General features: G+C 39.9%; 2 protein-coding genes across 2 annotated transcripts; both read right to left on the bottom strand.

Moving 5' to 3' along the window:
- Nucleotides 1–1385: 1385 nt before the first annotated feature.
- Nucleotides 1386–4074, bottom strand: LOC119554632 (carbonic anhydrase 1-like). The gene is made up of 4 exons (XM_037865629.1): nt 4017–4074; nt 2281–2747; nt 1984–2211; nt 1386–1924 (listed from the first exon to the last, which is right to left on the bottom strand). The coding sequence occupies exons 1-4, from the start codon at nt 4072–4074 to the stop codon at nt 1682–1684; spliced, it is 996 nt and encodes a 331-aa protein (XP_037721557.1). The 3' UTR covers nt 1386–1681.
- A 514-nt stretch (nt 4075–4588) lies between these two features.
- LOC119554755 (carbonic anhydrase 1) lies at nt 4589–7847 on the bottom strand. The gene is made up of 4 exons (XM_037865783.1): nt 7577–7847; nt 5619–6091; nt 5329–5556; nt 4589–5259 (listed from the first exon to the last, which is right to left on the bottom strand). The coding sequence occupies exons 1-4, from the start codon at nt 7632–7634 to the stop codon at nt 5011–5013; spliced, it is 1008 nt and encodes a 335-aa protein (XP_037721711.1). The 5' UTR covers nt 7635–7847; the 3' UTR covers nt 4589–5010.
- Between the last annotated feature and the right edge of the window lie 4158 nt (nt 7848–12005).

The following is a 12005-nucleotide window of genomic DNA, read 5'->3' as shown; positions in this document are numbered from 1 at the left end:
ATGATGGTGATCCATATAGATCTGGGCCGGAGGGGCTTGTTCCAAGTTTCCCGAGGCGCAGTATCGCCGTTCGTCATCAAAGGTCAGTTTGTAACGATCGTTGTCAATAAACCTTATCACCCATTAGGGGAGCGTTTCGCACAGAGTATGAATATTGGGGAAGCTGGGGCGGCAATGGAAAAGTTTCATAATGTTTCTATTTCACGATGATGCTGGTGCCATCAATTAAGGCAGAACGTGCCGTCGAATGCAATAGTCAATAAATTATATTTATAGAATTGCAGTATTCTATTTTTACATTATATCTAGATAGAATTTTCATTTCCCACTGCGCAGCATTGCCCCCAAGTTCTAGGGGTGAGAACGCCTTGACTTCCAGTTCTAAAAGTGTATAAGACAGATCGATCACATTAACAAACAACCATGATAAGGTAATTAAAAACCCACAAATTATTCTATAATTAGGCAGGGTATCACACGTAAAGTTCGCGGGGTCACAAGGACAAAGCTATTAAAAGCTAAGTGGAGCCAAATGACAAACAACAATGATCAATCCGTTTTTCAAAATACAGAGTCCTCTGCCTAAAACATCCGCGGTTTTTCTATAATCTTTTGCTTATAATTGCAGTTGACTTTAAGAAGGCCCCACAGTTTTTACCACGGCTCCAAGTAAATATCAATAAATCATGTCAACTTTCGCCGGACGAACTCTTCGACTTGGATTCAAAAGTTGATATTTCGCTGATAGATTTGTGCACATGCTTGCAATAATTCATTAGGCTTCGGCTGACAGCCGGGGTAAATGGGTCATCAGCCAGCACAAGACTCCCAGCCTAATGTGATTACTGAAAGACGTCAAATAAATCAAACTTACAAAGAGTCTAGCAAATACATACAGGTATACAAATCTGCAAAAATGGATTTTTATCCATTATTAAATGTTATTATTTGTATTATATTATTTATTTTAAAGGTAAAATATATTTCTAAGCCTTGCCGAAAAGTATACTTTAATTCGCGTCGAGTTCCTTTCAAGTTCCATGGCGCAAATTAAGTTGAAGCTGAAATATTGCTGTGAGTTTTCCGCAAAGTCATCAATCATAAATAAAAATGGTAACTCAAAAAAATCAATAATTTCAACACCTTACTGGCGTGTTCTTTTAAAGCTTAAGAAATAGCTTTTAACTGAATTAATTTAATACATGCATATTTTATACAAAACCAAAGCCATAACCTTTTAAGCATTAATGTGTATTTATCTGCGACAAAGCTTTACAATCATATATGAAGTACACATAAATTTGTTTTTTATGAATATGTTATGTTATATTAAAATAATATTTTATTAGTACAGCCTTTTAATAAACTTACTCTTGTTAAACGGTCAGAAGCAAATATAATTTGTAAAAAACCTTTTTACAGTGACAATGATGTAAAATCACAATGTGCAATGTCAACGGAAGCGACATCAAAAGGCTAGATAATTGATGAGTAAGGGTACCGTGCTAGAAAGCCATTCGGGCTTAATAAATAGTCCGTCCGTTTCCGCCCATTTCTTTTCCGTAGATATATGGATGTCCTGCCGACGGGACTCGTGGTTAAGGGGAACATGTAAAATACAGCCCTAATTGGACGCCTAAGCGCATGCTAGGCATATATCGATTTAACCTTCGAACTCTAATTAAAATCCGCTGAAATCGGAGGTCCTTAACAGCGGTACGAGGACACAAAAATAAAGCAGGGCTCCCATTAAATGGGGCATCCACTTCTCAGCCGCGTTTGCCACATTAACAAGCGGCACACTATAGGAATCATTCCGGGTTTCTTTGTTTTTGTACAAAGTGCCTACGTTGAATGGCTCGCTGGGTGGGAAATCGTTCTTCAGATGATCATCGCTGGCAGTCAGCCGGTGAAATACATTGAACTAGGAACATTTTGGAAAATACACTTATTATAATTTTAATAAATTCCAAAAATATTTACTTGCTCCTCCGAGATGTCAATGGTATATGGGAAATACAACCAGGTAGCCTCCACACTACAAGGTGGAATTGTCAGAGAATCACTATAGCTGAAGTAGTTATCCAAATACTTCGAAATGTATTCTCCAAGAGGAAGTGGGTAGTTCATGTTCACGGTTTGGCCTTTCCGGTCAATCTGAGCAAGCAAGTCGGTGAAGTCCGTATAGCCCCTAGCTGGAACTAAGCCAATCTAAGCATATAAAGATATATTTTTATAAAACCGACTATTTTTCACACTCTCTCTTTTTCAAACTCTCACATGAAAGTAGAAGGCCATAACGGCGATTCCATGATCCTTCTCCATAGCAATTGTCAAGTTTGGATATTCCGAATTCCGTAGTACCAAATGGAGCTCAAAGAGATATGCTTGGTTTATCGCCACATCTTTATTGATAAAGGTCTCGTTGTCGCCCCAGTAAAAGTGGAACTGCTCGAACTGGTAGCCCAAAGGAGTTTTCTCCGCCAAAGGACCTCCTTTTACAGTCGGCACTGTTTCCTTATTGAAACTCATCTTCACCAGCACCGTGTGCCCATTGTTCGACATTTCAAAAGTCCTGGGCACCACGTTGAAATTTATAATCTCCAGCTCGGTGAAATTCTTTTCCACGGCATTAACCAAATCGATGGTTAAGGGACTGTGGTGCCTCCCACTGCACTCTCCCCACTGCTCGGGTCCATAACTTTCTGCATACCCAAATTCTAGGGCCAAGACCACCGAAGCCAATACTATAAAATAGAGAATGGTCCTTAAACTTATACAGTTTATCAATTTAATTTTATTAAAAGGGGTCTTAAAAGCCAACCAAAAACTCAAACAAAATTAGCAATGAAACAAAATGATCTATCATTAGCAAGTTGCGTAATTTATGGTCAATTTAGGCTAATTATACCCGTTACTCGTAGAGTAAAAGGGTATACTAGATTCGTCGGAAAGTATGTAACAGGCAGAAGGAAGCGTTTCCGACCCCATAAAGTATATATATTCTTGATCAGGATCACTAGCCGAGTCGATCTAGCCATGTCCGTCTGTCCGTCTGTCCGTCTGTCCGTCTGTCCGTCTGTCCGTCTGTCCGTCTGTCCGTCTGTCCGTCTGTCTGTCCGGATGAACGCTGAGATCTTGGAAACTATGAGAGCTAGGCTATTGAGATTTGGCGAGCAGATTCCTGAGCTTCTTACGCAGCGCAAGTTTGTTTCAGTAGAGTGCCACGCCCACTCTAACGCCCACAAACCGCCCAAAACTGTGGCTTCTACAGTTTTGATGCTAGAGTAAAAATTTAAACTGAAATGAATTGTTCTCATCAATACCTATCGATTGACCCAAAAAAAAGTTTGCCACGCCCACTTTAACGCCCACAAACCGCCCACAAACTTCAAAAAACCGTAAATATGAACGCGGATATCTCGGAAACTATCAAAGATAGAGTATTGGAATTTCAGATTTAGATTCCGTAGCCCTGTACGCAGCGCAGGTTTGTTATGCGAATATGCCACGCCCACTCTAACGCCCACAAACCGCCCAAGCCTGTGGCGCCCACAATTTTTATGCTAGATAACAAATTTGAACTGAAATGTATTGGTCTCGTCAATACCTATCGATTGATCCAAAAAAAAATTTGCCACGCCTACCCTAACGCCCACAATGCTTAAATCTGTCTTCCGCCGGTAGGTGGCGCACTTAAATCTCGCTTTGCTGCTTGCATATCTCCATTTCCCTTTGGTCCCTTTAGCTGAGTAACGGGTATCTGATAGTCGAGGTACTCGACTATAGCGTTCTTCCTTGTTGTGAACTAATTTCTATTAGCGACACGTTTATTATATTTTGCCGAAATTGGCCCTCATCGTTGCTAAATAAATCGTTGTTAAAATAGAATAATTGAAAAAAAATGTGGAACCATATTTTGGTACTTAAAAATAATTTTTGTGTATTTAATTTTACTTAAAATCACCACAAAACCCACTGAAGGCGTTATCACTTTGTTTTGCTATAAAGCTCACCACAAATTAAGATCGGAGCAATGACAATTGCAAGCGGGGTGCTGCTACACCTACTCATAGTTTCACTTCGCTTCGATTATCTTATTACGAACTGATTTCTGAACTGTCCAAGTATCCTATTTTCCGTCCTCAACCGCGAACTGCGGTGGGTCCTCGCAGATACTGCAACTTATATCCACCACCGAACATTTATGTTACTTTTGCTGTCATTTGATATGGAGCCCAGGGGACGAATCTGTCCCGTCCTCTAGAGTGCTAAAGAAGCGATCTGTGCTATACTTAAGCTGATTGCTTTGTTGTTTATCATAGCATCACATTTCAAAGCCGCATATTGTAATATGTAAATGCACAGGGCACATTAAATGGCATTACTATTGCATGTTAATCGCATGGTGCAGCTTGTTTGCTGTGAACTGAGCTTACTATATCCCCCGAATGTCCCTCGGATCAATACTTTTCATACTGTTGAAACTGGCAAACAAATTAACGCAATGGCTATTATTAATTTGTTTAATGGAAATCATTTTACATAACAAACAGCCTCATTTTAGCCGGACATTTTTAAATAAATATTTTTTTTTTTAAATCAATTTCATTACATAAAAACGCTTACAGGTCTTAAATCTAAGGTACACGAATAATGCCCGTGCCAGGCATTTAAAATCACAATGTGCACTGCCAAGTGGGTTCAACAGGCCTCTTTGGACGGATGGCGGTACGGTGGACAATCTCTGTGCGAGGTGCTGCATAATTGATGAGGAAGGGTATCGTGCCGGTTGAGGCTTCGCCCCCGCTTATTTGCTGGCCCGTAGATATATGGATGTCCTGCCGGAGGGAGGGCTCGTGCTTGGAAATTACCGGGACAGGTGTTTGGAAAACAAACAGCGACGGCGAACAAGAGTGGAAAATGTAAATTACAGCGCCTAATTGGACGCCTAAGCGCATACTAGGCATTTAACGATTTAACCTTCGATTCCCCGCCGCAGAACTCTAATTAAAAACCATTGAAAACGAAGGTCCTTAGCAGCGGAACGAGGACGAAAATGGGTAGCAGGACTGCCAGGGATTGGGGCCTCCACTTGCCACCTGCGTTTTCCGCATCAACAAATGGAACCGAATCCATGTTGCCTTCCGGGACAGTTATATAGTTCTTGTACAAAACGCGATCGTTGAGTGGCTGGATGGGTCGGAAATTGTTCTTCAGATGATCATCGTTGGCTGTCAACAGGCGAAAGGCGTTCAGCTGGGGAAAAAAGATAACAAAATAATTAATTTTACGATAAAATTATTATCCATTATAAGAAATATTTACCTGCTTCTCCGTGATGTCAATGGGAGCCGTGAAATCGATCCAGGTAACCTCCTCACTACAAGGTGGAGTTGTCAGAGAACCTGTATAGCTAAAGTAGCTCTCCAAATGCTTGGAAATGTATTCTCCCAGAGGAAGTGGATTGGTCATGTTCACGGTTTTGCCCTTCCGGTCAATTTGGCCGAGCAAGTTGGTGAAGCCCTCATATCCCCCAGTGGAATTGACGCCAATCTGTAGATGTTAGAAATAACCAATTAAAACCAATTATAAGAATTATTTTTAAAAACTCTCACCTGAAAGAAGAAGGCCATCACCGCGATGCCATGATCCTGTCCCAGAGCGCTAGCAAAGTCGGGATATTCCAAATTCCGCAGCACCACATGAAGTTCGGCGGGATAAGCACGGTTATTGATCAGATCCTCACTGCCAATCGTGTCGTTCTCGCCCCAGTGAAAGTGGAACTGCTCGAACTGGTAGCCCAAAGGAGTTTTCTCCGCCAGAGGACCACCCCTAACACTCGGCACCGTGTCCTCATCGAAACTCATCTTCACCAGCACCGTGTGACCATTGTTCGACATTTGAAAAGCCTTGGGAATTACGTTAAAATTGAAAAACTCCAGATTGGGAAACTTCTTCTCCACGGCATTGACCAAGTCGATGTTTATGGGACTCTGGTGCTTTCCGCTGCAACGGGCATAGTCCTCTCCCCAATGCTCGGGTCCATGTCTACCCTCGTATCCAAAATCTTGGGCCAAGACCACCGAAGCTGAAATTAGAAAGTGAGTATAATATTAAGTATCTATTTCGGAGATCGTTATTGACTTAAATATTAAGCATTGATCTTGGCCAATCCAAGTATAAAATGATATTTACTTTGCCTTTGAGGAAAAACAAACAGAGACTGCTAACCGATCTTCCCCAGGTGCTAATTGAAAGATAAAGTCGGTGACATTTCGTGACATCGAGTGGGTGTGCAATCAGTGATACCTGTTTAATAAAGCTATCTACTATTTCTGGTCGCACCGAAAGCTATAAATATGCTCTATGTGTGTCCTATTAATTTTGCACATTTTATTAATGCGTCGCCTGTCGTCATTGGGAATCAGTTCAGCCAGTTCAAACATCAAGACACCCTTAATTGCTCAATCAATTAGCATTAATCGACGAACAATTAAGCGTGTAAAGTTTATTTCACTTTGCCGGGAATTTCTGTGAACTATTCAAGCCATAGAAAAGGGCGCAGCTGTCAGTTGTAAATACGATCTGTAATATTTTCATTTTGCATACAAAAGCCAACTTTTTAAGCCAATTTGTGGGCCACAAAAAAATGCTAACAAAATCAGCAGGGCCTCCAAACCAAATTATTTCCCATTAACAGGTTGCCTAATTTATGGAAAATGTGAGTTAATTATCGGCTAATTTCTATTAGCGTCATTTTAGTATATTGTTCCTAACGTAGCTCACACCGGTATTAAATATGTTTAATACCTAATAGGATAATTAAAAAAACTGTGGAAACAATCTTCCATCGAAAATATTCCCATTTCACTCATTGTTTTACGTTTTACGACACATATCATGCGGTTTGGTCATGTCTGATTCTGATGATCACCATGGACAGTGATGACGAATAATCAAGAAACCCCGAATGGCAGGTACAAGGTTGAAGATCAATCAGCTGACCGACTCGCAAGTGGCTATAAATAAATTAAAAGTTCTATCACAGAACTTAAGACCTCTAAAAAAAAAGATTATTAAGACTTCTCACTGTGATTTCCAGCAGGTTTGTTTATTGATTTACAACCAAGATAATCGGGTAGTTATAAGACGATAATGATTTATTTAACCATTTTATATATCATGTAAGATACGGTTTCTCTGACGATTTTGAGATAGTTTTTTTAGGACCAAAACAACAACTCTGCAAGTTTTTATTAAGTCTTTACCTTACTTCAACCCAAAATATTTATTGTTTGCGGATTATTGTGTCTTTATCTTAGTGAAGCAAACAAAACAAAAACATTTTTACATGACATCACAGATATTATAAGACAAAAAACATGAATAGATTTCATATCATATTGGTTTTTTTTGTTTATCACAATCCTGACAGTTGTTTAAATATTTGCTGTACTTGGTTATGAAATCACTTTGCCGGCAAGAGATGTTAGCATATGCTATCTTGATTAACGCACTTTTGTCAATAGTCCCTCATTATCAAGTGACACCTTTGTTTTGCTACATAGCTCACCACAAATCAAGATCGGGGCAATGACGATTGCCAGCGGGGTGTTGCGACACCTTCTCATGGTTACACTTCGCTATGGAGGCACTTTCCCGGAACACTGGCCTTATCTGGCTATCGGGGCACTGTCACCAGCCGCGACTAATTTACGAACTATAACTATTTAAGGCAAGGCTGAAATCCAGCGGCTTTCGTAGGTTTTCCGTTCGACTGTCCCACTGTCTTATTTTCCGTGCTCGCCCGCCGAACGCGGTCACACAACTGCGGTTAGGCCCTCGACGACCCCGCTACTTATATCGCCTCGTCGGAGGTCTGTGTCTGCCGATTCAGTTGCTTCTGTTTTTGTTTGCTGCCAATCGAGTTGAAGCCCAGGGGACGGAACTTTCCTATACACTCGACTGGTGGAGAAGAGACCAATTTGGGGCCCAAGCCCCCTTAGTATCACAGCCTATAGCCTATGGAAACTTTCATACACTGTGCTGATTTTGTGTTTTTGTCTTGGCCTATATGAGTTCTGAATAAATTGGATAAAAATAGAATACATATAAAAAGCGAAAATCACAAAAAACGTATACATATGTAATAACATTAAAAATATTTCCATGCCTATTATATCTGTATCATATTTAAATTGTAAATTTTAAGTTTCAAATCACAATAACCCAACATAGTGTAAACATTCTCACAAAGGTTAACCATCCGGATGACTTTACGTTGCCCTAACCTTGCCATTGAGTCGCGGAATTTGGGTTACTTGGAATACTAGTAAAACTTCTATAAACGTAAGCGGTACAGTTTTTAGTGTTTCTTCATTACACTAAGCTCTCCAAAAAAGGCACCGACCTTTAAATATCCCCTAATAATGAGTGTTTATTAGGCAAGTCTCATAATAGTAAACTGTTTATTACCACTATTTAATTAACAGAACGGATATTAATAGGCTTTAGAGTGTTTCACTTAAACTATAAAGTTTTCGAGCCTAATATACATTACGTTAAAAAGATTGCAATATGGCAGAATTGCGCCCATTTGAAACATTGTAATAGTTAGTTATCATCCTATTGGGAAGTTCAGAAATACACTGACTATTTTTATTCAAATATCCAAAACTAAATGGTGTTAAAATAGTTCCTAAAATAAGAGTCATGGGTGTGTTCCTACATTATCACCCGAAGCTTTTGAAGTTTTCCGTTAGTTTAGTTACACCTTACATCATTGTGTCTCTTTGATAGCTTCTATATGCCGAGGAATCTGAGGTAGCAAAGGGTATGCACGATTCGAGGAGTGAAGTCCCCAATTAGTTTATAGCCGAATGACAAATTGCGTGCGTGCTGGACTCAAGCGTCGTTTTTTGATGTCGATGAGTAACCGCCGACTTGGATGACTATGATGGTATGATAAAGGTGGCCATCTAAGCCGGGGAAAGACCGAAAGACGAGACTGGAAAGTCAAATTACGATTGCTCGAGCGACTGTCGAAAGCCCCCGAAAGAGAGTGAGGACTTGAGATTCGAGGGGGTTACAAAACCGCAGGCTTTCGATGATCGACACCAAGTATTGTTCATAAGTATGTTCAAATGTGGCTGGAGAAATGTGGGCGATTGAAGGGCTTATCTCTATATATACTATATCTGCGCTATACTTAGGCTGATTGCTTTGCTGTTTATCTTTGCATCACATGTCGCAGCCACAAATCGTAGTGCAATGTAAATGCACAGGGCACATTAAATGGCATTACTATTGCATGCTAATCGCATTGTGCAGCTTGTTTGCCTTAAACTGCGTAACCATTTCCCCGACATCGATAGCTTTTCACTCTCCCTCGAAGGGATCAATAATTCTCAATCTATTAAATCTGGCAAACAGATTAACGCTTTGCCATTTTATTAGTTTGTTCATCAAACGAGCCCAACAGTTTTACACTTTTTTATGGGTTTCAGCTTTTGGGCTAACCAAAAGATAGGCAATAGCCAACTAACTGATTACTAATTCAATAGGCATAGTATTATTGCTTAAACCGGAATTTTGTATTAATTAAAGGTAGGGCAAAAACTGTATCAATATGCCAAGACATTTAGAGCAAAAGCTATAAGATTAAACTTATCTCATTATAATTTAACTGTTTTAAATTTCAAATTTTAGTTCTAGCTGCTAAAGAAGTCTACTTAGGTACCTTCCATACATAACTATGTTTATACCCGTTACTCGTAGAGTAAAAGGGTATACTAGATTCGTCGGAAAGTATGTAACAGGCAAAAGGAAGCGTTTCCGACCCCATAAAGTATATATATTCTTGATCAGGATCACTAGCCGAGTCGATCTAGCCATGTCCGTCTGTCCGTCTGTCCGTCTGTCCGTCTGTCCGGATGAACGCTGAGATCTTGGAAACTATGAGAGCTAGGCTATTGAGATTTGGCGAGCAGATTCCTGAGCTTCTTACGCAGCGCAAGTTTGTTTCAGTAGAGTGCCACGCCCACTCTAACGCCCACAAACCGCCCAAAACTGTGGCTTCTACAGTTTTGATGCTAGAGTAAAAATTTAAACTGAAATGAATTGTTCTCATCAATGCCTATCGATTGACCCAAAAAAAAGTTTGCCACGCCCACTTTAACGCCCACAAACCGCCTACAAACTTCAAAAAATCGTAAATATGAACGCGGATATCTCGGAAACTATCAAAGATAGAGTATTGGGATTTCATATTTAGATTCCGTAGCCTTGTACGCAGCGCAAGTTTGTTATGCGAATATGCCACGCCCACTCTAACGCCCACAAACCGCCCAGGCCTGTGGCGCCCACAATTTTTATGCTAGATTAAAAATTTTAACTGAAATGTATTGGTCTCGTCAATGCCTATCGATTGATCCAAAAAAAAATTTGCCACGCCTACCCTAACGCCCACAATGCTTAAATCTGTCTTCCGCCGGTAGGTGGCGCATTTAAATCTCGCTTTGCTGCTTGCATATCTCCATTTCCCTTTGGTCCCTTTAGCTGAGTAACGGGTATCTGATAGTCGAGGTACTCGACTATAGCGTTCTTCCTTGTTTTTTATATAAACAATTAATTATGCCATACATGGAGCGAAAACAATACGGATTTAATTGACTACAAAATAGTATAAAACGTAATTTGAACCTTACGAATGCATTTATCTGTTATGTGAATAGATCAGTAAAGCAATTAATTAAAACCAGGAAACGGATTATCGTAAGTTTATAAATGCGTTCATAGCTTGTTTTTTTTTTTGGATTCGGGTATTTTTTGGGCTACTTACCGCCTGACTCATCCCGCGAAGTCCGGCTTTTGACAATGGAAATTTTTACCGGAGCTGTTAAGCATTTTGCATTGTCGTTCATCTGGGCAAACTGACACTCTAAAGAGCGAGTGAGGCGTGTATTAAAACGACCTCCGTGATATGTCAAGCGGGAACATAAATGTCTGGTTCCACGAGCACAATGTCTACAATCTGGCAAAGTTGCGCAGAGAACACTTACGCTTATGCCCGCTTTATAATAGACTCTTTTTGTATTCTTATTTCTTTTTTTTTTTGTACAAGTCACTAATTACTCTGCTCGGATTTTTGGGTTGGGAAAGGGGAAGTACAGAAGTACAGAAGTACTCGTCGAGACAGGAGCAGGCATCAGAAACAGAGAGAGTAAGTGCTTTTTTTCGTGCTTTGAGTTAGGAAACTGAAAACAAAATATACTACCAACCAGCGGCGAATGCGTAAATGTCGTATAATTTAGTGCCACAAAGCAAAACTTTTAATATCAAACCAGGGAAGACGACCTGCAAAAGTTCGGTGGTGTGTTTGGGCTGCACATATAAAAATGAATGCGACATTTTTTGTAATACTCTTTAAAAGAGATTCCAATGGGAAAGGGGTATAGGTAATACTTTAAGATGCTTGCTCAGTCTATAAAGTATTTTGAACAAATAAGATGAGGTTTCTCTTTTTAGGGATTAAAGGATAAAGTTAACATTCAAATGATGTACCACTTAAAGATAACACAATTTTAATTTATTTAAAAATGAACTTCTGGAATTTATATAAAAAGTTAAAGAGTAAAAAAAACCGAAGCATAAGCCATCGTTTTTTTTCCTTCTATTTTTTTTTGTTACGCAAGGGTATTAAAATATCACAATGGCATTTAAGTAAACATCCATTAGAGCTGAATGTTTTTTATTTTCACTGATTACAACAAGCCCTCGCTTTGGCCAAGTTAAACCAAGAGCACTTGCCAACAGCTAACACAAAAACGACATGGAATTACGAAAAAAAGTAGGTACACAAATGAATAAATCGGCACAAACGTAGAGAGTTCGGCCGTGCAAAGGTAACCCCAGAGCATTACCCGTAATTGTGGCCAGGTTTGCAGTAGGCCAGACTACGGCAATCGACACCGTTGTTGGACAGGTCAGAAAGCTGGCTCAGA

This window comes from Drosophila subpulchrella, chromosome 3L (genome assembly GCF_014743375.2).
Source record: "Drosophila subpulchrella strain 33 F10 #4 breed RU33 chromosome 3L, RU_Dsub_v1.1 Primary Assembly, whole genome shotgun sequence".
Taxonomy (NCBI): Eukaryota; Metazoa; Arthropoda; class Insecta; order Diptera; family Drosophilidae; genus Drosophila; species Drosophila subpulchrella.
The sequence above is the reverse complement of the archived record's forward strand: the minus strand, read 5'-3'. Positions and strand labels throughout refer to the sequence as shown.